The 27753-nt window shown below is 38.8% G+C and overlaps 1 protein-coding gene across 2 annotated transcripts in view; it reads right to left on the bottom strand.

Moving 5' to 3' along the window:
- Nucleotides 1-27753, bottom strand: part of Rasef (RAS and EF-hand domain containing) — a 76044-nt gene that overhangs the window by 22785 nt on the left and 25506 nt on the right. Inside the window, exons 2-7 of one of the 2 annotated variants that reach the window (XM_090329573.1) lie at nucleotides 21789-21935; nucleotides 16792-16882; nucleotides 10221-10316; nucleotides 6933-7010; nucleotides 5536-5651; nucleotides 3311-3379 (exon numbers count right to left, since the gene is read on the bottom strand). In XM_090329573.1, the coding sequence (XP_090185699.1) occupies nucleotides 3311-3379; nucleotides 5536-5651; nucleotides 6933-7010; nucleotides 10221-10316; nucleotides 16792-16882; nucleotides 21789-21935 (597 nt within the window). Of the gene's footprint in view, nucleotides 1-3310; nucleotides 3380-5535; nucleotides 5652-6932; nucleotides 7011-10220; nucleotides 10317-16791; nucleotides 16883-20664; nucleotides 20746-21788; nucleotides 21936-27753 lie in introns of those variants that run through there. The other variant, XM_090329574.1, reaches the window with a different exon arrangement.

Here is a 27753-nt window from a genome sequence, read left to right as displayed (position 1 = left end):
TTTTTTTAATTTTTTTGTCAGTTGTGGGGCTTGAACTCAGGGCCTGGGTGCTGTCCCTGAGCCTCTTTGCACTCAAGGCTAGTGTTGTATCACTTGAGCGATAGCTCCACTTCTGGTTTTCTCCTCCAGCTGGCTTCAAACCATCATCCTCAAATCTCACCCTCCCGAGTAGCTAGGATTACAGGCATAAGCCATTGGCCATGCCAGCTTGGCATTTTGTACTTATTTCTGTAATTACTAATTAGCTTCCATCTTTCTCTTCTAGAATAACTCCAGAAGAAGAGAGGGCTGTTTTTATCCCTCTCATCATTCTATCTAAAACTGCTAGTGTATTGAACCCATAAAAATTATCAATTGAGCTGAGCACTGGTAGCTTTCACCCTAAACCTAGCTACTCAGGAGACTGAGATCTGAGAATCATGGTTCAAAGCCAGCCTTAACCAAAGGGGGAGGGGGAGGTCTGTGAGAATCTTATCTCCAAATAACAAAAAGAAAAAAATGCCAGAAGTAGATCTGTAGCTCAAGTGGTAAAGCACTAACCTTGAATACAAATTGCTGCATCTGACCCTCCCGAACCCCTCTGTGTCTGTCTTATTTTCCTTTTAGCCTCTCAGCACTACTCTTCGAGGACCCTTGGCCAGCTGGCTTCGGCAAATGGTGCCGAAACCCGGGACCCTCTTCTCCTGGATGTAGACCTTGAAGATACTGGGATATAATCTGAGAAGGATCCTGCTACACGAGCTGCGCGGAAAAGAAAAGTAGTAAGTAGCAGGGAATAGTTAATTCGGGAGTAATAAATATGGGGCAAAATGTAAGTACTGAAAAAGAATTGTTTTTACAAGTTTTACTTAGTTTGTTAAATGGAAAAGGAGTAACGGTAGATAAAAAGCAGTTACTTAAGTTTTTGACTTTTGTGCAGCAAGTTTGTCCTTGGTTCCCAGAGGACGGGACTGTGAATCTAGAAATATGGAAAAGAGTGGGACGTGGAGTCCATACTTTGGAGGGACGCCAAATCCCTCGGGTTTACAGCCTGGGCGCACATGCAATTTGTCTGTTTCAGTGTCCTGTCTTGTTAAGTGATTGTCTTGTGTTACGTTAACTGTTTTTAATTGGAGAGAAAAATCAACAGCTCAAATCCTGGCAATGGCAGCAACTGGCTGGTGCTCTCCTGAGTGATCTGGGAGAGCAGGGAAGGGAAGGGCACTTAATTTGAATAGGAAAAGTAAATTAGCTTACACTTTGCAGTGAGGAATGGCCCTCCTTTAAAGATGGATGGCCAGCTGAGGGAACTTTTGATCTCCTCCTTGGTTAAAACACTTTCTGCCCCCCATTTTTGTCTTGACCATCCGCACTTCTTGATTCTTTGTGTATTGTGTGCCTAATTGACTTTTTTCCAGTAGCCCTGGCATTTATCTGCTTTGTTCTGTCTTGCATATAAATCTTTACGGGATAAACTTGTTACTTTTTGCTCTGTAAAATGACTCACATTTGGGGTCGGATGGCCTTGGCCAAGCCGGCTGCCAGAGAATGGAAGTCTCCACAGGGGAGGCACCCCCTGAGAGTTTTCAGGGCCCTGGGGTCTCTTCCTCACTCTGACTGCTGCCAGGCACGCCATCAAAATTTAGGGTTACTTAATGGTCTCTGCTTCTGTCTTGTTTCGTTAGATGTTTTTTGTCTTGTCTGATTTTGTTCTCAAAACTGGTACCAGTCCAAAATATGGATTCTTGTTTTTTGTGTTTTTGTCACTAAGCATTTAAACATTCCAGGTAAATAAAAGCTTCAGCCCCACTGCAGTAGGTCTTGAGCCTGGTATAACTTCTCCCATTCAACTACAATGGAGGCAGGTGAGGCAGCTGCAAGCTTAGTCTAGTTTCTTTTTTCCTAACAACCTGTCTGAAGTGACAATCTGGAGACAACTGGTGGCAGGACACAGGCATCAGTCTTGGTTCCCCCAGGTTTGAATTTGGTCTTGTAAACTGGTATGTGAGATGGCCTAGTCAAAATTGAGATAATGACTAGAGTTATGCCCTAGCTAGGTTAAATTTGGCACTGAAAGACTCCCCACCAATTAATAATTTCAGCTAAGTTGTCTTGTAAAAGTTTTGTTTTGAATCTGCTTTTCACCTGCAAGAGTAAAATTGGCAAAACTCTCTTGACACTAAAGCTTACAGAAAATGAACGGCCGATATTAATTTTGCGCACTTTAAGATCTTTGAGTATGAATGTGTATATGAATGGGAGTGAGTGAACATGTTCAAGGTTAAATTGTCAGCATGCTGTGTAAAACAATGGATGAGCTCATACTTGAAACACAAAGGCAATTGGGTAAATTTAAGTCTAAACTTTAAGAAAATTATTAGGTTTAAATGTTTTACAATGTCTCAAAGAATTATTGCATTATTTTAAAAGGAACCGGTTAATAGAATTTTTCTAAAGATTCTGAAATCTGCAAAAAAAATCTGGTATTATAATGCATAGAGCTGTTTATATTATATTGTATCCTGTTTAGCCCAGAGACATTAGAAAATTTGAAATTCATTTCAAGTTAAAATTTGGAGATAAGTATCAGAAATTTAAATGTAAAATTGTTTATTAATGTGAGAAACTTTGCCTGTCTTCTAAAGTTGTTTAGGTAATCAAATGCCAAAAGAAAGAACGGGAAAACAGGATAGTCCTGTGTGGCCATCTTTAGAGGTGAGGGGAAAACTGGCAAAAGTGTAGCTCTGGGTTCCCATGGTGGAAAAGGCCCTAAGGGAGGGTCCACGCATGGTAAAAGACGACGACGAGCGGGCACAAAAGCTGTTCATTTAAACCTTGTCAGATGCAGCAATTGCTCTGGCCCTCCCGAACCCCTCTGTCTCTGTCTTATTTTCCTTTTAGACTCTCAGCCCTACTCTTTGAGGACCCTTGGCCGGCTGACTCCGGCACGTTAGATGCCATCCAGTGACACTTACCCATGTGGATGGAATACCTCGTATGTTCTCCGTGTACAGAGCTACAGAGATTTCTGAACAGTCAGGGCATGTATCATTTAAAGAAGTGTAATAAAGACACCCTGGACATCCTATCTGATTTGCAAATGCTTTTAAGACCCTTTCTGTGTTGTGAGTACTGGAATAATTAACTTAGGATCAGCCAGCTCAGAAAGCTAAGTGTGTGTGCAGAATGCACTATAGTGCAAGAGCTACTATAGTGACCTGCAAACCTGGACTCTGGAATGTATCCACTCCACTCACGTCACAGGTAGCATGGGTTTTATTACAAAAATAAAAATGGTAAAAACAAAGGAACATTTCATATAAGAACTTACTGGAGTATTTCAATCTGTCTCTCAAGACTATTTCGATCTTCTGTGTATTCTCGGATTATTTCCAGATCCCTGTAAAATTATATTTTATATTTAAATGAGGATGAAGTGTCAAGTTCTGCCTTACCTATCTTTGCCTTTTGAAAACCCTTATGAGAGATGAGTCTTTGACTATGGTTTTCTCCCTCACCAGTGCTCTCAGTCTGGAGGCTCCTCTCCTCAGACTCACTCACATATTCATACTTTCTGCTTCCTTGGGCAAAACTCTGCCCCACATCTGACACTGTTCACATGAACTTTATACCTCTGGACCACAGCTCAGCACACACCAGCTCTTCCTACCCCACCCATAGGCCTGGCTGTAATCCTCTGAATCCCAACCACTCCTGAGTCCCTTTTCTGGGCAATCACAGTCAACAGGTCCTTCACTTCCTTGAACTTTTCCTGCTCCCTCCAACCTTTAGAAATCTCAGCTCTCCCTATTTTCCTCCTCTTCTGAAATTCCTTCCATTCCCTGCTTCATCTCTACTTCTGACACCTTTATGTTCCTTAGGTTAAGCCACCGAATCTATAGAGCCAGGCTTTCTGGCCTCCTAAGAAATCCACACATCTGATCACTTGTTCTTTATTACAGAGACCCTAACTTCTCCCTCAAACTGAGCACTCATGTCCTTTTCCTGTAGGTGAGGCAGGGAACAGAAAGAGCGCCCTTGCTGTATAGGTAAACAGACCTATTGGCTGATATTCAAGAAATCTTACTCTATCAACTTTGTCCACAGCAACCTGACCAGTGGGGGATATGGCTAAAAGTTTCTTAACTGCCAGTGCCAGTGGTTCACACCAGTAATCCTGGCTACTTAGGAGGCTGAAATCTGAGGAGCACAGTTCGAAGCTAACCTGAGAAGAAAAGTCTGTGAGACTCTTACCTCCAATAAACTACCCAGAGAAAAAGTCAGAAAGTAGAGCTGTGAAGCTCAAGTGGTAGAGTGCTAGCCTGAGAAAAAGTAGTTCAGGGACAGTGCCCAGAACCGGAACAACAACAAAAAAGTTTCCTCATTTTTATCTATGAGAATTTATATACCTTAGTCAAAATTTCTAGTTCCTTAAACTAGCTTAAATTAGCTTTTAAAACTTTGATGATCTTCTTTCAGTCTATTTTGTTTAAGTTTTTGCCCCTTCAACACATCTCTTTTTGTCCAATGGCCTGACCATCTTTCCTCATACTTGTCTTATTCTCCCCTATGTTCTTGCCTGTCTTTTGGCTATTCATTCATCCAAGACATCGCTGGGACTTTTGCAGTTGTAGATGGAGAAATGGAGGTCTCTGATAGTGTTCTGGGGGCAGAAGGCGTTACTAAAGTACCAAGGACACTGCCTGTCAGATGACAGTACTTCCATTTTCAGATGCTGTCTCTTTCCCCCTCCCCCGATGCTTCTCTCACATCTCTTAATGAAGATAAAAGAGAAACTTCTGTGATCATAGGGCCATGGTCTGTACCATGACACTGCTAGTGCTATTGTTTCTGACATGCGCAGCTCTTATACTGTTTAACTCTGTTATCTGTTCAGTTTCACCTTCCCGACAAAATCAGGAGCTCTCATCCTTTCCATTTGTTTTACATACTCCAAACTCCTAACCCCTCATCTACCTCAGAGATTTATATGCAGTACATCTAATACATGTTTCACTGTTTATTATAAGAATGTACTTCTGATTAAAATTTACAAAAAACATTTTCCCCAAACTGCACTAGTACAAGGGTTATATTTGTTGATGACATGTAAATATTCATGCATATATCTGTTAACATAGAAATACATGCTTGTGTGTACTAAACTACATGTTGCTATTAATATATAGCAAAACTTACTTAAGAGATTTCCATCATATTTTAGACAAGGATTGCTACCTAGAACTCTAAAAGGCATTGGCTCTTGACATTTCAAGTCCAGCTAATTCCCACTTAATCCAACCTTCTAAGACTTCCATTGTCCTAAGTAGGATAATGATTAGACCATTTAATTTGCCTTTTACCCACAGAGACCTAAAAACTAGGAAATCTGTCATTGATGATACAATCATTAGCCAGTAAGGAACACATTAACATCTTTTCTTATTATATCACCAAGTGTCATTCATAGATAATTCCTAAATAAATACTGCACTGAAACTAATTCCTAAATAAATACTGCACTGAACTATGACAATAGAATACAAAGTTTCATACCTTTCAGAATTTAGACTCTGGTCAGCATAATCACTTTTCAAAGCATCTAGTTCGCTCTGAAGAAAGGCTATGTTTGTCTGTGCTTCTAAAAGTTCTTTCTTAACTTTCTGATTTTCCTAGAGGATAGGAAGGTGGCAGGCATTAGATTCAGAGTTTCTTGCTCATGGGAAAATGTAGTAAGTTGTATGGAGGCCTCGCACAGGGCAATCCCATGCTTCTCCAGTTCTACAGTCTTGATATTTAAAGCACTAATTGTCTATTAAATGATAAATCATTAACATATCAAAAATCAAAATCCTCAAAGCTGTTCTTTGTTTTAAATACTAGATATCTGTAATCCAACTACAATAGAAAAAGAGTTTACTGTGATGTACGGTAAGATGTTACCGGCAAATTAACTGAAACCAAACAGTCGAACACCTGCTTTACTTAGTGAGGACCATAAAGGTACTGATAAATAATCTATAAAATTAATTGTATCAGTAACTGGCTATAATAAATCCTATCTCATAACTTTAAACAGGTGCCATTAGGAAATGTCTATAATTTTCTTCTAAAACAGCTGGAAGCTTCTAGTTCAAGATGGTAGGCTGAGTCCATGAAGTTGTCACCTTCCCTTCTGAAATATCATTAGTATGAAACAAACCAAAAACAATGAAAGAAATGGAGAGAGGTCCATAAACTGTCAAGTCCTTAAACACATTCCTAAAAAAATGGAAACCCAAAGAAAATATGCTGTCAAAGGGAGGAGAGTCAGGGAAAAAGCAGTTGTGGTTTACATATGATTCAAATGTGTCTCACAATGGTTCATACACTAGAAGCCTTGACCACAGTGCGGTGCTGAAGAGGTGATACAGAACTTTTGAGAGGAGGAATTTAAGGAGGGAGCTCTTAGGGTGCTTGGGGCACTGAAAATATTTAAGCAGCATAATGCAGAAAATGATAACCAATTTTAGAGTCAACCTAAAACCAAGCTAACGAAATTTTAGTAATGAAAAAAGCAGAAAATGCATCTCCAATATCTACAGCAAAAAAGTAAATAAATAAAGAAGTGTTAGAAAGGGGGCAAAAAAAAGGAAGTAGGGCAGAGCAATGATATCTCATGTTCTAAAGCCAGGGGACAGACCAGTATTGGTGTTATGCAAATAACTTAGCAATGCTAGGTAGAGTTTAAACACCATGTCTTTATTGCCTTAAATAAAAAGAAAATCAAGCCATTCATCTCATTGAGGGGAAACATTTCACATATAATGTCTTTGCTTACAAATGTTCTGAAGAATTCCTCTAATACAGTATCATTTTCTCTTTAAACTCTATTCCTGGCACACTGAAATAAAGCATAATTATGTGTAGGTTGTCTAGATGGAAATTTATTTAAGTCAGAATGTGATTCTTACCATGGATAAATCATAAATTTGTTTTTTTAATGCTGCCACATCTTCCTTTTGACTTATATGTTTGGATTGCTCTTCAAGCTGAAAAAGTGAATAAAAGTTAATTTACTAACCAATTTTGAAATGCTTTGGACAAGTTCTAGAATACTGTTGAACAGATATGGAAATTCTAGAAGGTAATAATTTTCAGCTTTTAAAGTCATTAACTAACATAAAATCCACAAGAATGTGAACATTTGTTTCAAGCAGTTGCAAAAGAAATTTTATGGTACATGAATTTGGGGGCGGGGGACTGAAAAAGACTTGTGGGAAACTCTCCAACCTATCTGGGAGAGACGAGGGAGAATGATGAAAAGAGGTAACATTGGTCAAGACACATTGTAGTCATAAATTGACATGCTGAACTGAAAATCTTTTGTAGAACTGCTTAAAGATAATACAAAATAAATAAAGCACCCAAGTGTTGCTTTGTTCAGTTTTACTACATATGACAATGAACATTCACATTCCTACATTCTCTGCATTTAACACCTTTTTTATTCTTTGGGAAAGTCTTACTTCCCTGCTAGAATGTAAGATTTTTTTTTATAGCAAAGTAGTGTCAGACTCAACTATATTTCTTCATGGAGCTTTCAATACTTATTAAATGACTGTAATCAATAACATGAAAGCATTCCACAAAGCTAGAATGCACACACACACACACACGCACACACACACATATACACAATTATATAAGCGCCTATGTGATATCTGCTAGCAAGCTGACTCAGTAGCATTAATGGACAAAACTAGTTCAGTAGCATCTACAGTACAGACAGCAAAAATGATGACCCTACAAAAAGGTTACATCCCAGAATGGTGGAGATTTGTGGATGTCGATTTGTGCAGTGTTAATGCATTGCTTAAAATGATTCCCACATTTCATCAAGTCTTATAGCTATGGAGTTTCTTCATTTTTCTAGATGGTACTGTGACTGAAAAAAACATTTTTAAGATGCATTCTGACTTCAGAGAAGAAAAATTATAAGGAAAATGCAACTTTCTCAGAATTAGCTGTTAGTAGCAATATACTTTTATTCAATCTTTAATATCCTGTCCCATAATCATCTTCCCATAGCACATCAATCGAGCAAAAAATCTGGTATAAATGGAAAAGTGCTAACAGCGAATTAAGACATGTCTTATCACTTATCAGATGATAGGTGACTTTGAACTAGTAATCCACTCACTCTGATTTCTCTCCTCAGAGACAAGTTTAATATTAGGTTGTTATTTAATGATGAAAGGAAGGCACAGCACTGTGGCTTATTCTTATAATTCTAGATATACTTGAGAGATGGATCAAAGTTCAAGGCTAGTCTTGTGTGGGGGCAGGGGTTGTGTGAACTCATCTCAATAAAATGCTATGTATGATGATGAATGTCTGTGATACTAGCTTCAGAGGAGGTGTGGGTGAGAGGATCCTGGTTTGAGGAAACCAGTGGCTCAACTGGTAGATCTCTTGCCTGGCAAGTATAAGACCCTGAGTTCAATTTCACCCCTAAAAATTCATAAAGGTGCTTAATTATCTTGAGAGACAATAAAATATCAGTTGTTAAGAGAAGGCAGCCACTTGTGCTCACACCTGTAATCCTAGTTACTCAGGAGGCTGAGATCTGAGGATCACAGTTCAAGTCCCTGAGACTCTTATCTCCAATTAATCATCACCCCCAACACAACAACAAAATAAAACAAAAACAGACTTGTGTCTCAAAGAGGTAGAGCACTAGCCTTGAGCAAAGAAAAAAGATTAAGCTAGACAGGTTATCATCAATCCCATTCACAGGTGTGAGAAAGCAAAGATAACACGATGAAGGAAACTGTCCCAGATATGACAGGGAAAAATTAGTGGAGTGCCAGGAAGAACGCAGGCCTTGTCATCTGACTCAAACATGCTCTCTCTCATGGTTTGAGTTTGTTCATATGCTACGAACAAGCATACTTTCTTGCACACATTCTTTTATAGACCTGAGAAGGCGTAGAAATAGACAAAGAATTTATGAATCTGGCATAATTAGAACATTAGCCCACTAATTTTGTAATGCAACCATAATATGAGGGTCTAACAGCATTTGGAAATTAGATATAAGGTAGTAGGAGAGAACTGATCATCTCAGAGGTTTAGGTTTAGTTAACGATCACTATTATTTTGTTGTCTGTTTCATATACGCTATTTCCGGTAGCTATGAAAACAGTCACACTCAAGAAGTGTGTCCAGTCAGTCCTGGGCTGGAGCCCCAAAACTGCAGGAGAGAATCTACTCTGCACATTCATTCCCGCATCTGCATTCAGTGGTGGCAACTTGCTAGCCTGAACTCAGTAACAGTGGGAGTAGTTACACCGTGAAAATCACATCTCTCTGATCCACTTCAGAGCTTTTGGTCAACATCTGCCAGCAGACTACATTGTGCAATGGGCCCTGCTTGCAAAACCCAATCATACTTTTGATCACATTCCAATGAAGTTTTTTTCACTGCTTGATGATTGGGTATCACCTGATTATCCTGAAACTTTCTACATAGAAGAGCAACATTTAACTCATTTAATAGGTATTCACTGAAGACCATTTCCACACCTCACAATAATCTAGAGGGTTAGCTGGCCAAGAAAGATAAGACTTCACTTTCGTGGAACAAGTGGTCCATAAAACAAAGGGGACTGAAGGCATTTAGTTAGTGAAGACTAGGAAAGCAAACTGGGATGTGATAAGTGATTGTTCAAAACATAGTAATAATAAGAACTGTGAGAAAAGACGATTAAAAAACTCAGAGGCTCTTGAAAAAGTTTTAGTCAGACACCAGTGTTCTGTGCCTGTAATTCTAGCTACTCAGACTCCTGGCTGAGATCTAAGGATTGCAGTTCAAAGTCAGCCTAAGCAGAAAAGTCTGTGAGATTCTTCTTTCTCATTAAACAGCCAGCAAATAGCAAATAAATAGAAGTGGAGGTGTGGCTCAAGAGGTAAAAATCTCAGGCTTTAGTGAAAAAGACAAGTGAGAGTAAGGGGCCTTGTGTTCAAGTCCCAATACTGGAGTGCATGTGCACACACTCATGCGCACGAACACACACACACACACACACACACACACACACACACACACACACACACACACACAGTTTCCAAAAGAATCCATTTGACTCTGATATGTCCACTTCCACTTCAATATGATTCCAAATGTTTTTGATTATCCATAGCTTTGGCACGTTGAGATGCTGAGGCTTTTCTTACAGGCCTGGGTGCCATACTCATACCTTTTTCAGTTTTTTAATGGTCACTTGCAAGTCTCCTACTTCTGTTTCATACTGACGTCTGAGGTCACTGAGGGCTTCCTCAGCTTTGCGCTTTTCCTAATAGAAAAGAGGGAAATGCTGGTTAAAATAGCCTTAACCTATTTCATTTAGCCTTCAAAACCCTGTAAGGAGAAACTTTGCTTTATTGGCATCAAACTGAGTGGTCCATGATTCTCCTACCCAGGGAGAGGGGGCAGGAATGACAGAGGGGGGAAGAAGACAGCTGTAAGTGAACAGTAGGTCTGGAACTGAAGCCTATAAACACAGAGGAACTACAAAATCCCATGACTCCTTGGAATGAAACAAAGATTGTTACACTCTGAAAGAGAGCTACCACATGCCAATTAATTATGAATTAATTAATTATGCCATAATTAATGAAAAGATATAGTGCAGCTATAAGCTCCAATTAGGAGTAGGGGATCTACCTATAGCTGCTTTCCAATAGCTTACAGATCATCTGGATTCAAGTTGTTTGGCTGTGAGTTTCTATGGAGAGTCATAGAAATTCTGCCATACAGAGGCGGGCAGAGTTAGAAGTCACCTAAAACCAGGCTTGAGAAATGTGTCACTGGGTGATGCAGTCCTTGGGCCAACAACACTACAGTGTTCTTCTGCTAAGATACTACACCATGACCAGGCAACCTTGAGAGTACTATAGGATACATGATCTGTGGTGGACCAAGAGATCATTGTGAAGTACGTGACTGTGTCCCTTTAAGATGATCTGGAGCACGCAGTGGCAAAATGACATCCCAGGAGGCAGACACTGCCATTCAGAAGTTCCCATGGACTAAACCATTTCTAAACTTCCTTTTCCTCTTAACAAGCCATATTGTGTTGTTTAATGGCTTTTGTCCATTATTCACATAGTTTTATATATGTAACTAGTAAGAGTCGGTGTGCTAATATTCACTAATAATCTACTGCAACCTAAGAATAGTTCCAGGTAACATGACATGAAGACAGAGGAATAATGCAAAAAGGTGAACTTGTGCATTCTAAAGGAAGGTGGAATCAACAGAGAGAGAGAGAGACAGACAGACAGAGAGACAGAGAAAGACAGAGAGAGAGACAGACAGAGAGACAGACAGACAGACAGACAGACAGATGGACAAATAGATATTTTTAGAAAATGATGAAGAAGTAGGGGGGGAAATGAGTTTGAGTTAGAGGCAAGGGCCCTACAGAGATCACCATCCCACATCTGAATACCCAGAGGCATTCAAGTGGCTTAACTATCCACTTATTTTCTGTCAAATTAGGGCAGCTTACTAAATTTATATCTCCATTTTATTGGATTATTGTGAGAATTAAGTGATCCAAGTAAATTAAATAGCTCAAATCTATATAAATTAAATAACCCATACTAATTAAATAACCCATACAAATTAAGTAATTCAGGGAAACTAAATATTCCATAAAAATTAAACGATCCATATAAATTAAACAATCCATGTGACATGCTTCACAGAAGAGCAATATTTTTTCCAAATGATAACTTTTTTAAAAATCAGCGATCATAAATTCCTCCAGCTTTCTAAATGAGGCAGTAATCTTGCATATTTCACAGGTGGACAAAGATACAGAGACTTCCCAATTAGTTGTGAATCTAGGCAGATCCCTGGCTCAAATCAATTTAGATGTACTGTAAGTCTCTTCACTGGGTTCACAGCCACAAGCTCTAATACAGAAACATAGGGTTTCAAAACATTTTACTCAGAGCTTACTAAGGAAAGTTTATTTCATTCATAATCTGCAATGGATAGATGCTGGCAGGTCATACAGATTATTACAGGAATACAGGTGAGAAATGACAGCAGTAGGAACTGCCCTTCACAAACTTGCAGCAAATTGACATGGATGGTACACTTCACAGCTCAGCCTATGAAATCAACATAAGCTGATACCAAAATCACACAAAAACATTAGAAGAAAACTACAACCTAGGAGTGGAAAAGTTGGAGAAGAAATGTTTTATTACCTCACTTATGTAACTATAAACCCTCTGTACATCCGCTGTACAATAAAATTTAAATTAAAAAAAAACAAACTACAGCCTAATATTTCCTATGAAGGTAGAGAATATGATCAATAACAATTAGCAAATGGGAATTAAAAAATATAATAGGAATGTATCAAAAACAATTGAGGTTTATCTCACAACTTCGAATTTGTTTAATATTCAAGTTGATCAGTGGAATTCTCCACATTCGTCTCCTAAAAAGAAAAGTATGATCACTTCAATAGACACAGAAAAAAATACATGACAAAAATCCAACATTCACTCCTGATGAAAACACCCACCAAATACTAAAGGTTGAAAGCTTGAATGAAAACAGGATGGGTATGTATCACTTCTAGCCAGTGCAAAAAGGAAAGTAAACCAAGTTACCATCTAGATTAGAAAGAAAAGTAAAACTGTCTTCATTCAAAAATTATATCACCAGGCTAGGAGTGTGGCCTAGTGATAGAGTGCTTGCCTAACATGCACGAAGCCCTGGGTTTGTTTCCTCTGTACCACACATACAGAAAAAGCCAGAAGTGGCACTGTAGCTCAAGTTGCAGAGCAGTAGCCTTGAACGAAAGTTTCCAAGGACAGTGCCTAGATCCTGAGTGGCAACATTAAGAATTTAAAGCTGAGCACCAGTGGCTCATACCTGTAATCCTCGCTACTCAGGAGGCTAAGATCTGAGGATCTCAGTTTAAAGCCAGCCAGGGCACAAAAGACCATGAGGCTCTTATCTCCAATTAACCACCAGAAAACTGGAAGGGGCACTATGGCTCAAGTGGCAGAGCACAAGCCTTGAGCTGAAGAGCTCAGAGACATCACCTAGGCCCCATAACAAACCAAAAAAAAAAAAAGAATTTAAGATTAACCAACATACATCCAATATGTATGTAGTCACTAATAACAATCAGAGACTTAAAAAAAAAACATTTCAGTAGCAGAAAAATGTGACATACTTGAGACTAATCTGGAAAAAAATAAAAGATCTATGCACTGAATACTATAAAACATTGATGGGAGAAAGTAAAGATACATCATGAATGGAGAGATGACTCATGTTTTCAGAATATTTAATATTCTCCCATACTGACCTTCAGATGAGAAGTATAAATGCTTCAGTAGGCATTTGTTTTCTGAATTATAGGCTGATGGTATGATGTTAAAGAAAGTAAAATACTCAAACCAACTTTGAAAAAAAAAGCAAAATTGAAAATAAATACATGGTCTCAGAGGCTATTATAAAGCAACAGGAGCAAACACAATGAAATAGTGACAAAGCAATATATACAGCAGAATGTAGAATACAGATAAAAACCTTCCAAAATCCATACAACTGATTTAGGTCAAAAAATAAAGGTAGTTCAGTGGAAAATGAATAATTTTCCCAGCAAAAAAAAAAAACCAAACAAAATAAAACGTACCATAAACAGAAGAGAAAAAAAAAGATTAAAAAAAGAACACAATAAATACCTTGAACCATACAGAAAATGGAACTTGAGTGTAAAGCTTATCGAAGGAAAAAAATTAGAGAAAACTTCTGGGGCCTTGTCTTAATGAAAGATTTTTAAAAAAATACCATAAGTGTGAACCATAAAGGGAAAGATATATCGTTTAGACTTTATCAACGTTAAAATTTGCTACTCTTCAAAAGATTGTTAGGAGAAAAAAAAAGATTTATTTGGGCTAAATATATTTAAATCAAGTGACTAAAAAAGATTTATTTTTGGAATATATGAGGATCCCTCAAAGCTCAGTAATGAGAAAACAAACTATTTTTTTTTCTTTTTTGGTCATGGGGCTTGAACTCTGGGCCTGGGCACTATCCCTGGGCTCTTCAGCTCAAGGCTAGCGCGCACTGCCACATGAGCCACAGCACCACCTAATTTCTTTTTTTTCATATATTTTTATTGTAATTAATAGAAGGGTTACATTATATTTGCCAGATAGAAGGTACATTAATTCACGTACATTGATACCCTATCTCATGTTTCTTTTAATGAACAAAATGCCTTCAGCAGACATACAACCAAAGAAGATATGCACACATATACAATGTAATTTTATACATCCATCAAGAAGATGGATTATGTCATTATTATGTCATTAGCAGGCAAATGGATGGACCTGGGGAAAAATATGTTTAGTGAAGTAATTCAGCCTCCAAGAGACTAAGGATACATGCTTTATTTCATATGTGGGAGTTAGATTTTAAATTGCATGAAAATATACATAGGGTCATATACACAACATGTTAACTAATGTATGGTATATGTAGGGGAGAATTTTAAAGGTGTGACTTCTTTAAACTTAACAGTGTAACAAAATGAATACCAGGAAGCTGAACTATGCATTCTCGGGGTGAGGACAAAGGGAAGAAGGACTGGTGAACAGAGAGGGGGAAAGGTGGGTGAATGCAGTTATAATAGTCAATAGCCATATGTGAAAATGAAACCAAGTAACTTGAGGGGACCGGTGGGGGTGGGAGAGATGGGGAAGAATGATGGAAGAGGTGGCATTGATCAGGATGTACTGTACTCACACACAGGCGTGCTGAATTGAGACCCCTTTGCCCAGATACTTAAGGACAATTTTAAAAACAAATTCCAAACAGATAGCGAGTCCTAAAAAATGCATATGGATTTTATTTCAGAAAAGAAGATATACACATGACATAAAAGCACGCTCATTGACTCATGAGCTCAAGCACTCTCATGACACACAAAGACTCTCAACATAAAATTCACAAAATCTCTCAAATGCAATGACATATTTACACACATGATGGAGCCATTCCATGCTAGGACTTCAATTAAGAGAAATAAAATGCATGTATGCCTATTGGTACGTGGGGGCTGTGAGTGTGGCCTAGAGGTAGAGTGTTTGCCTAACACACACAAAGCCTTGGGATTAATTCCTTGGTACCACATACACAGAAAAGGCCAGAAGTGGTATTGTGTCTCATGTGGTAAAGCACTATACTTGAGAAAGCTCAAGGACAGTGCCAAGGCCCTGAGTTCAAGCCCCAGGACTGGAGAAAAAAAATTGTAGGAGGCTGGGAGTTTGGCCTAGTGGTTAAAGTGCTTGCCTAGCATGCATGAAGACCTGGGTTCGATTCCTCGGTACCACATACATAGAAAAAAGCCAGAAGTGGTGCTGAGGCTCAAGTGGTAGAGCTCTAGCCTTGAGAAAGTCCAAGGACAGTGCTCAGGCCCTGAGCTCAAGCCCAGGACTGGCAAAAAAAAAATTCTAGTACTACATGAAGATTCATAGCACCTTTGGGATTATTTGCAAAAACTCCACAAAATGGATAGAACTCAATTGTCCTTCAAAAGATGAATGTACACACAGTGTTATGTCCACCAAAGAAATATTAATTCACTAAAACATGAATGAATATCAATGCACAGGTAAGTCACAAAATAGTTATGCTGAGTAAAAAAACAGACAAAAATAAACATATTGCAAAATTCCATTAATATATAATTATAGAAACCCCAAACCAATCAACAGTGACAAAAAAAAAAACAATGGTGCAGCAGTGGTCTGATAAAGAGGGACAAAGAAGGGAAGAAGATGGAGCAACATGAGACAGGAGAAAACATCTATGGCAAATACCACTATCCATGTATCCAAATCCTATATTGTGCAGTCTATCGCATGCCAGTTATACCTCCAGAAAACTGATACTTAAAAAAAAAACTGGGCTGGGAATATGGTTTAGTGGTAAAGTGCTTGCTGAAATGAGCAGTGATGACATTGGACCAGTGGTGGAGGTGGGGGAAATACCCTGGGGAGTTTGAAAGGGAGATGCCATGAATTCAAGAAGTCAAAGAGAACCTTCAGTGGGCTGGGACATGTTATCCCAGAGCACTCTGATTAGAAGGGGGTGGGATGGGTTCTAGGTGCTAGATGGTTGGCAAATATATTTCCTCCCAGTGCCAAAGCTGGTTAGCTGGCAGTGAGGACTCAGACTGGTGACCTTGACCTTCCAGGGAATTCATACATGTGGCAACTGGCTGTACAAGTATGTAAAAGCATAACTTTCTCCTTTTCTTTATTTTATTTTTGAGGATATGTTTGTTTGTTTGTAGTAGGCTGGCCTTGAATTTGAGATCTCAATACCTCAGCCTCCTGAGAACTGGAATTACAAGGATGTACCACCCCAGCTGGCTTCTTGAATTCTTGTAGTTTACCCCCAGTCATCTTCTCTATGTCAGGCTGGCTGTCCTTTCTCCTCTGATCATCCCATCTCACATCCTCTCTTTGAGGCCTGTGGCTTTTTTCCCTGTCACTGTTCATCACATGTATATTCCTTGACTTCATGTGTCATTATCTAAAACTTATCAACTTTACTCATTGATTACAACATCTGGCACTCATTTCCCTCCAGAAACAACACAGCTAAGAACACCTTTGTTGACTGCTGTGTCCCCCCAGCCTGGCACTGAAAAGAATACCCAGGGTCCTATCTTAAAAGTTGATTCACAGTGACTTGTGTGAATGGCCAATCCAGAGACTCACATCTTTTCGGGTCTTGTGTTCTGCTGCCTGAATTCTCTGATCCATTTCCTCTTCCAACTCACTCAGCTGCATGGCTGCCTTGTCTTGGGCTCTGCAATTCAAAAAAAGACCACCTTGTTACTGGATACTTGGACACTTGAAAAGAAACTCAAGGCCATCTAGTTAAGATGAGGAACAGTGCACTACTGTGAATAATATACCCTATTCCATCTAAAGAGCGAAGACTGGAAATTTGACCATGTGAATGTAAGATGATAATAGAACTAGATAGTAAGAAATAAAATATTAAATGATATTAAACCAGAATAACTAAAAATACCAAGTCTCTGGTAGATTCTCAGTAATTAATCCTTAAAGTCCTTTAGCTGCCGTGACTGAGTTACAAATTTGGGAATAGGGGGCGAGGCATTCCATGGCATTCCATGTGTATATATGCATATAAATCTGTATACTATATAATACTATATAGTATGCTATTTAATACTAATACTATATAATACATTATATGGTATATTTATTTTATTTATACAAATATGTATAGGGTTTATATATACTTTTTTGTTCTCTGAGATACATGTCCAATTACCTAGCTTTTTTTCATTTGTATATGCCTGTCTACTGACTACATTACAAGCAACTAGAAAGCAGACATTCTAAGGAGTAGAGTCAATTCCCTTAAACCATGACAACATGCTGTCAATAATAGAAGATCAAGGACAGATCTTAAGGTGAGAACGCTCTCGTCCAGTTGAATGGTTTTCTGCTATATTACTTTTTTGCTCCTATATGACTTTTTTTTAGTTTACTCTTTCACAACACAAATTGTTTGTGTATTAATTTAACTTCTATATGGAACACTGAACAAATTCTATCAGGTAAACAAGACCTTAAAGTACATTTTTGAGTCAAATTACCATTTTCTGTTTCTATTTCCTTCTTCCTCTCCACCTAACCCATTCAAAACAAGTGCAGAAAGTTGGTTTGTGCTTAGAAACAACCAGTACTTGACAGCTAGAATCTACATTACAACTTGTTGGTCAGAATTGAGAGTGTAAACAGCAAATCCACACATCCTTCCTCCTTTCATGATGATTGTTTTTCTAACTATTCCCTCTAGATATCCAGTCTCAAACATCTGAGATGGCTCCTGAGTTTTCTATCTTACTCATTTCCAAGCAATGTGTGTGAGTGTGTGCGTGCGTGTGTGTGTGTGTGTATGTGTGTGATCATAGCAGCCATAATAATCCAGCTTTTGCCTAGCAACATACCTTTTCTCTTAGTATATGCCCTCCCATTGTCCATAATATCAAACTCTTAGAGAATGTCTCATGTACCATCTACATCCCAGGTTACTGGGAACCATTCTAAATGGGTACTTATATGACAGAAAAACTGAGGCCTCTCTCAATAACAGAGCTGAGGATAGATGGCCCTTAGCTGAGAATGCATGGGGCAAGGACTGGGAGTTTGGCCTAGTGGTAGAGTGCTTGCCTAGCATGCACGAAGACCAGGGTTCGATTCCTTGGTGCCACATACATACAAAAAAGCCAGAAGTGGAGCTGAGGCTCAAGTGGTAGAGCTCTGGCCTTGAGAAAGTCCAAGGACAGTGCTCAGGCCCTGATCTCAAGCCCAGGACTGGCAAAAAAAGACAAAGAATGCCTGGGGCAGTTTACAAATAGTCATTAAACACTTCCATGAGAAATCTGATGGCAGAAAAAAAAAGTGCCTTTAGAAGACTCCAAACTGAAGATCAAATCTGTACCTGGATCCCTCCGCAACATGATAGCACAGAGCAAGGCACAGAGATCACTCATGATGTTCAACCCTTTCTGATAGGCTTACGATCTGTGAGAAAGCAACCTAACAATGAGAATATAAACAAGGCCGTTCATTTATTCCGTCTCTAGAAGGGACAAGTGGCACACATCTCTGGATGGGTCTGCCTGTGTATGTGATTGTGAGTTTTTCTGTTTAACAGACACCCAGCAGACATCCTGAAGAATCAGTATGAGTGTGTGCCTGTCATATCTCAAAGGAGGCCAACTTTGGGCCTCTGGTCCACATCCCAAAATGCCCTACAGAATTTGGAGTTTTGACAACAACCACTAGAAGGCAACCTTGAGGTAGAAGAACAGAGTCTGAAACCCTAAAACTGTTCTTTAAAAACTTCCTGTGTCTAGTTCAACCTACACTTGATTCTATTATTATAAGAAAAGTCATCCTCATTTAGCATCACAATTTTAAAATATTTTTTCTTTTGCACTGTAATTCCTTTCAGCTATTATTCCAGAAGCTCAAGCAGATAGTTTCAGCAGTAAGTGGAGGAAAACAATAAGATGACACAGAAGCTGAAGCTAAACAAGGCTGTAGCCATCACCTGCCCACATGAAGGTGGCAGCAACCTGTCCAAGGGGCTGGGTTTACATGTCCTAGGCAGACACCAGGGGCTGCTGGCAGATCACCTGGCAGCCCAGAGGTACCTGTGGGGCAAAGCATCCCAGAACTGTAGTAAATTACATATGACCTATTTCCCCAATGTATGCTAAAAGAAATGAAATCTTTCTATGGAACAAAGATGCTGATATTTAGACTGTAACACAAAAATTCTGTCTTTGCATTAGGAGGCTACTAATAACAAGATGCTCTCTTAAGTTATCCACTTATGGCCTAGATGAATTGTCTGTATTATAGTGTAAGTTAAAGCAGTATTTGGGCTTTCAGATTAGGGTGAGGGCCAGGTGAGAAGATATGCAGAGGGGAAAGGAAGAATTGCTGGGCACCCACCATGTAGCTGGTATATGTTAGGCACTGGGTCTCAGTCTCAACATCCTAAAGATGTGTTAAAGTCTTTGTTCTTTTTTTTGTTCTCCTTCCTTCCTTCTGTCTCTTTGGTGCTAATCCTGGGGCTTGAACTCATGGCCTGAACTCTTTTACTTAAGTGAAAGCACTCTAACACTTGAACCACAACTCCACCTTTGGCTTTTCAGTGGTTCATTAGCAATAAAAGCCTTAAGGACTTTCCTTCCTGGGCTAGCTTTGAACCACAGTTCTCAGATCTCAGCCTCTTGAGTAGCTAGGAGTACAGGCAGGAGCCACAGCATGCTTTCTTTATTATTACTATTGCTATTTGCGTTACTATTATTATTGTCTTTAAGTAGTTGCAGAGAGATTTCAATTCAATATGTCCCTTTGTGACTATTATGCATCCTGATCTGATCAATGTCACCCTTTCCTCTATTCTTTCCCATATCCCCAAACCCTACTCATCTCCTCAAATTACCTGGTTTCATTTTCACATATATACCTTGTATATTATGGATGCATTCCCTCATACTCCCTCTCTCCATTTGTCTACGTGCTTCCTATTGACCTCAGCCCCACAACACACACACCCCACAAATCCAGCTTTCTGGCATTCATTTTGTTAAACTGTGGGGAGTTGTTGAAGGGAGTTTTACCATTGGAATCTTCCCCTGCATAAACAACACTTTCACGTGTTTGTGAATATATGCATAAGTCCCTGTTATTTACCTATATTTTTATAACTTGGATCTAACTTCCACATGAGCAAAAAAGCGTCCTTTATTTCTCTGAGTCTGACTTACTTCCACTTAACATTATATACTTCATTCTCATTTTGCTGATGCAGAAATGGGCTCATAGAAAGTAAGCAATCTGCCTGCAGGGTCTCATGCCCATACACGATAAGGCTAGGCTTCAAATAGTTCTTACATGCACTAACTAACTGGCTAGATATAAAATAAGTCTCCAAATAGCTTTGTATGAAACTATTAGACCAGAAGAGCTGATTTAATAAGGCCACAATAACAGATTACTGGTTAATCCTATAAATTACTTCCTGAGGCAATTTACCCTTTGCTGGCTCAGCTTGGAAAGTTCTAGATCCCTGAGGCTGGGGAAGTCCTCTTAGAGCATAATGGGATATAGTTCAGTCCACTGGCCACCCAGGTCACAGAGTAAGTGAAAAAGCCCCCAGGCACCATTCAGAAAGGAATGCTGGCTGGGTTGAGAGGGATAGAGGAGAATAATGCCACCTTTTAATAAGCTTACCTTTTAATAGGATGGTTGTTTCTTTAGAGATTGGTTTTTCAGAGATTCAAAGTTTTGAGTTGCTCCCCTGTGATTCAGCAATCCTACTCCTGGACATTTACCCAAATTTCCAGAAACAAGGCCATGCTAAACCTACCAGAACAACCATGTTCACTGCAGCATTATTTACCATAACTGAGGTATGGAACAAACCCAGATGCCCCTCAGTAGATGAATGGATCAAGAAGGTATGGTATATATACACAACGGAATTCTATGCTGCTATCAGAAAAGATGACATTGCCCCATTCCTAAGGAACTGCAAAGACTTGAAAAAAACATATTAAATGAAGTAAGCCAGACCCAAAGGAATACAGGCTCCATGGTTTCCCTCCTTTGTAATAATTAATATGCTTCTAGGATTTTCCTAGCAGAGGAGCACAATAGTTCAAAAGCTATATGGGTATGACCATGTAGAATGATTCTTAGCAAAATCAACTCCAGGATTGGGAAACAGGAGATATATCCTTGTGGTTGTTGTTTTTAATGTACTTAATGAACTTAATTCTTTACTTTTATTTTCTTTTTTCTCTCATAGTTTGTCCCCTGCTATTTCTTTATCCAACTTTGGTACCTGGTGAATATACATTTATTTGTTTATTTGAATCAGGGAAGGGAAGGAAAAAAAACAAGATGATGAAACAAAGGCCAAAGATAAACCCGTGTAACAGTGATATTCACAAGACAATATGTTGGAAATGAATTTTACAACTATGGAGGGGGTGGGGGAAGGGAAAGCAGAGAAAAAAAAAACATGGGAAGAGGTAACAATATTCAAGAAGTAATGTACTCACCACCTAACAATCAAACTGCAACCCTTCTATACATCATAATGACAATAGAATAAAATAAATTAATTTTGAAAAAGAAAGAAAAGATCTCAGTACCTCTTCACTGCAATTGCCAGGTGTTCCATCTCTGTGCTTTGAAGCTTGATCTCACGGATAAAGTTCTTTATCACATGTTCATAGGACTGAAGTAGTCTTGGCTCCACAAGATTAATGTTTAGATACAGGGTACTAACTTGTTCTTTTCTACAAGAAAAAAAATAAAAAATAATCAATGAAAATAATACAATAGTAAATTTGCACAACACTTCTGAGGAAGAGATACATAACTGAAAAATCAGGAAGCATAAACATAGTGATAGGTTGACTGAGAAGAAAGGAAGATAACAAATAAAGAGCCTGGAGCCTGTGCTTTTTTTAGCCACATTAGAAGATAAGAAAACTGAAAGGGCAGTGGAAAAGAAAGAACTTTTGATATGTGTATGTGTATAGTATATGTGTGTGTGCTAGTACTGGGCTTTGAACTCAGGGTCTGGGTGCTGTCCCTTAACTTTGTTGTTCAAGGCTGGTGCTTGACCATTGAGCCACAATTCTACTGCCAGATCTTCTGTGTGGCTACCTGGAAAAAAAGAGTGTAGAGGACTTTTCTTCCTAGGCTGGTTTTAAATCAAGATCCTCAGATCTCAGCCTTCTGAGTAGCTAAGATTACCAGCATGAGCCACTAATGTCTAGCTGAGGAAGGAACTTATATCAAAGGACACTTTTGTTTTTAAGGGATCAGGATCATGCCCTTGGTTTGATTTGGCTTTTGGCCTTCTGAATGTGTTTAGTTAAATAAATTTAAAGAAAAGTTAGGTAACATTAAAGCAGTCACATAATTCCAGGCTTCCCCAATTAATCTTTGAAATTCTAAGAGTGGATATATCCATTATTTTGCGGTCAGTTAAATATCACTTCATGTATATCCATATTTTGTATATATCTGCACTGTATGTACTCACATTGCTTCTGAAATACTATGTGGGCCTTCTTCACACCAATCCTCTGATATTTCCAGACACCAATAGGTGTCCAACAATTTGAGTCAAATCTGATACTAACCATTGAGATTTGGTACAGACCTCCACAGGTTAAGGGCTCAGACTCCCAAGATGGCCCACAGTTCAGCTGCTAGTCACGAGTTCCAGGTTGTCATTGCATTTCAAACCAATGAGCTATAAATCAGGTGTTCCATGAACTTCTCCTTAAGCTTGGATGATTCATTAGAATGGATCACAGAACCCAGGAGAATACTTGGCTTACATTTAATGACTTACCATGAGGGACATAGCTTAGCCAAATGGAATAAATGCACAGAGAAGTTCCTAGAGAAAGGTCATTCAGAGGGCTATGCCCTCTGTGTCCATACCCCTTAGCACTTACCAGTATCGCCATGCATTCTCCAGCTCAGATGCTCTACAAACACATTGTTTAGAGGTTCAAATGGAGGTTGTGCTACATTATTATGATAGGCTAACTTACTGACAAATAGAGATTAACTCAATCTTCAGGCCCTCAGTCCTCAGAGTGCTGAAGATGCCAGTCTTTCAATCACACCATGCATCTTTCTAGCTATGAGCCCACATATGAAAGCTATCTGAGACCCTAGAGTCCTAGAGTCATTCCATTACTATGAAATGATCCTAAGGCATGAAATAAAGGAGCTAGAAAGGATGGAGGCACTCTGACCTCACAGCATAGGATCTGGGGTACTATGTGGAATGGAGCATAAGCTGTGAGGAAGGAACCCTTACAGTGTAGTGAATGAACCTCCATGAGAGTTATGTCTTTTTTGTAGAGTTAACTATTCCTCACCATATCCAAAACTTCTCCAACTGATGACATGCCAATTTGCTTTCTTTGGCATTATATATCTGAGTCTGTGCCTTCAACTTTCCTTTTCCTGATCCTAGGAGAGAGCCAGCATGCTATTATTCACCCAAACAGTAGTTGTGCTGTGACAGCAACAGCACTTTGTTTCTTAAAGCAAAGAGTCTTTTTTATTTTTAATGTTAGTCGGTCATGGGGCTTGAACTCTGGGCCTGGGCACTGTCTTCAGCTCAAGTGTAGCAGAGCCAAAGCGCCACTTCTGATTTTCTGGTAGTTAATTGGAGATGAGTCTCACAGACTGTCATGCCTGGGCTGGCTTTGAATCGAGGTCCTCAGATCTCTCTGCCTTCTGAGTAGCTAGGATCCCAGGTGTGAGCCACTGGCCCCTGGTTAAAGCAAAGAAGCTTTACTCCAGATGAAAAAAAGATATGCCAGGTTATTGAAAAAAAGGCCATTCCTTAGGCTTGAAATGATAACCATAACATCAGTAAGAAAGAGCTAGGTCAATTTTCAGGTCTAGTAATGTCAGTGGTAACTATCAAAGAAAAGTCAGATGCTTTCACACACTGCTTTACTTAAAACTTATCTCTAATGTTTGCATAATTCATAAGTTCTATTATCCAACAATATGATTTTATAGCTATGCCCAGGATGATGCAAAGTGCCATCTGTCCCCTGCCCCTGACATGGAGAGGTTTCTGTTCTCCAGGTATGTGCATTTCTTGCTCTGAAAGCTGTTGGGCAGGCCACGATCAAAAAAAAAAGGCTCATCTGAGAGTTTTCCACAGCCATCTATGCCATCTAATGTCTCCAAAATGACAGCCACTGAAGAACACTCAGAATTGCTAAGCACAAAATTTATACCAGGTCAATCTATGCCCACTGCCTAGGCTTTTGCCCTTTTATTTCTTTCAAGGCAAAGATACTATGGAGGCATAAGGAACATTATGATAATACAAGCCTGGGTAATTGAAAGTCTGGCTACATAGATGCCATCTTGAAACAAATGACATAGTACGATTTGTGCTTGTCAGGTATTGTGACACACAATTGTGATTCTATTCAAAGAGTGTTCACACAATTGTGATTTTATTCAAAGAGTGTTCACCATGTATACTGAGCTAAGCAATTTGTGAGCATTATCTCTCTGGGTAATCACAACAACCCTAGAAATAACTCCTTAACTCATTTTTCAGATCATACGGGGCTAAAGGTATTTTATAAGCTGAATCAGGTCTTTAATCTCATCCTTCCCACAAACTCATATGTTTAAGTTAAGCATCCAGGTTTTCTTAATTTGTAATAATTGGAATGTGCTTACAAATCCACAAGTAAGCCCAATAGATAGTAAGAGACAAAGAATCACACCTGGACATGATTAATTAAACAACAGTTACACAGTGAGAATGAAGAAGGAGACTCTTAGGACAGGATCACAAAGGCTCAATAGCTATGAGCACATGATCACATAAAATGATGCTCATCAAAATAAACTCCAAGAAATGGAAATGAGATTTTTTATTGTATTGTACTATTTTGTATTTTCCCCTTTGGTATAGTCCCTTTTGTCCTGTTTATTTTATTTCTGTACCTTTTGTCCTGTATATAGGTTTATGTGATTTGTGGAGGGAAAAGGAGTACAAAAGGGCAGGACAAAGGATTAAACAATTCATCAGTGATACTCAGTAGACTCTATGTTAGAGATGAAGTACACAACTTGGGGGGAGTAAAATGAGGAGGGGAAATTGGGGGAAAAAATGAAGGAGGGGTGACACCGTTTAAAAAGAAATATACTATTTACCTGACATGTAAATGTAATCCCTCTGTATGTCATCTTTACAATAAAAATAGGCAACTCATTGTGCCTGGATCCTCTATAACCTAGGGGCAGATGAGTGAAGACATGATAGGATCCAGGACTGTCTTCTCAAACATCAGATTCTTCAAGCACTTTTATTAAATTCTTTATTAAAATTAATAAACAACCACATTGAAGGAGAGTGAAAACACAGAGTCTGTGTCACATTTTCTTAAACTGTCATCAATAGGCAATGGCAGCACTACCTGGGAAGTAGTTAGAAATGGAAGTAACTGTATCTGAGTACATCAACTAACCATAATAGGAAACATGCTCAGTTGTGTGGGCCAAGAGTGTGGCTTAGTGGTAGAGTGCTTGCCTAGCATTCACAAACTCCTGAAATTTGATTATTGGGTACCACATACACAAAAAAAGATAGAAGTGGTGCTGTGACTCAAGTGGCAGAGTATTAACCTTGAGCAAAAGTGCTCAAGGACAGTGCCCAGACCCTGACCTCAAGCCTCAGGACTAGCAAAAATAAATAAATAAAAAGAACCACTGTGTCTGCTGATGATTTTTAAGGGATATACACACAATCAGTAATCATATTCATGAATAACCAGGTTATTCTACAGGAAATCTGTAATTTTGAATCCCAACAGCAGTTTAGAATTAATATAAAAGTCAGAGACTTTTATACTGAAGTTTCTTCTCAAGGAAAGAACCTGGTTATGAATGTAAATTAATTTGAAATTCAATGTTTGCCAAAATAAAATTCCAGTTCTTCATATGAAAAGGCATATAAACATTAATTTTGATCTGAGAAATGAAAGAGAAAAGCTTCTCTTTAGCTCTTGCAAGCTATGAACAAAAAGAACTTGAGGATGCTTAACTTGTGTTGATTTTTATTTGGGGAGCATGCTTGTAATCCTTGCATTTGGAGAGCTCAGACAGGAAGATCAGGAGATTAAAACCAACCAGAGCTATTTTGCAAGATGCTATTTCATGGGCCAGAGTGTGGCCTAGTGGCAAAGTGCTTGCCTAGCATGCAGTAAGCCCTGGATTCAATTCCTCAGTACTGCATACACATAAAAAGCCAGAAGTGGTGCATGTGGCTCAAATGGTAGAATACTAGCCTTAAGAAAGCTCAAAAACAGTGCCCAGGCCCTAACTTCAAGCCCCAGGACTGGCAAAAAGAAATTAACCTGCAAAAGTCATTAGCCTTCTTGTACGCCAACAATACGCAAACAGAAGGCAAAATCAAGAAAATGATCTCATTTGCAATAGCCCCCAAAAGGATAAAATACTTAGGAATTAACTTAAGCTAAAGATGTGAAAAAATCATTTAATAAAAACTATAAAAGCCTAGAGAAAGAAATTAAAGAGGATACCAGGAAATGGAAAGACATCCCATGCTCATGGGTAGGGTGAATCAATATAGTGAAAATGGCCATACTGCCAAAACTGATATACAAATTCAATGCAATCCCCATCAAAATCCCAAAGACATTCTTTACGGAAATAGAAGATGCAATCAAAAGGTTCATATGGAACAAGAAAAGACCTAGAATAGCCAAAACAATTCTAGGCAAAAAGAGCAATGCAGGTGGTACTACAAACCAGACTTCAAACTCTACTATAGGGCCAAACAAGAAAAACAGCATGGTATTGGCACAAAAATAGACCAGAAAAACAATGGGACAGAATAGAAGATCCAGAAATAAAACCACATACCTACAGTCAACTTGTATTTGATAAAGGAGCTAAAGACACACAGTGGAACAAACACAGCCTATTCAATTATTGGTGCTGGAAAAACTGGGCAGCCACATGCAGAAAACTAAAAATTGACCCTAGCTTTTGCCATGTACAAGCATTAACTCAAAATGGATCAAAGACCTCAATATCAAACTGGAAACCTTGAAAATGCTACACGATAGAGTTGGAGAGACACTGGAACTCATAGGCACAGGCAAAAACTTCCTTAACAGAATCCCAGAGTCATAACAGATTGGAGAGAGACTCGATAAATGGGACTACCTAAAAATAAAACGTTTCTGCACAGACAAAAGGATAGCTACTAAAGTAGAGAGACAGCCAACCAACTGGGAAAAGATATTTACCAATAATACATCAGACAAATGCTTAATATTCAGTATCTACAGGGAACTCAAGAAACTAATCCTCCCACCCCCGCCAAACCCAACAGACCAATCACTAAATGGGCAAGGGAACTAAATAGAGACTTATCAAAAGAGGAGGTTAAAATGGCAGAAAAACATATAAGAAAATGCTCAACATCCATGGTCATAAAGGAAATGCAAATAAAAACAACCCTAAGATACCACCTTACCCCAATTAGAATGGCCAAGATTTTGAACTCAGTCAAAGACAGAT

This window comes from Megascapheus bottae, chromosome 3, assembly GCF_031878675.1.
Source record: "Megascapheus bottae isolate mThoBot1 chromosome 3, mThoBot2.hap1, whole genome shotgun sequence".
Classification (NCBI taxonomy): Eukaryota; Metazoa; Chordata; class Mammalia; order Rodentia; family Geomyidae; genus Megascapheus; species Megascapheus bottae.
The sequence above is the reverse complement of the archived record's forward strand: the minus strand, read 5'-3'. Positions and strand labels throughout refer to the sequence as shown.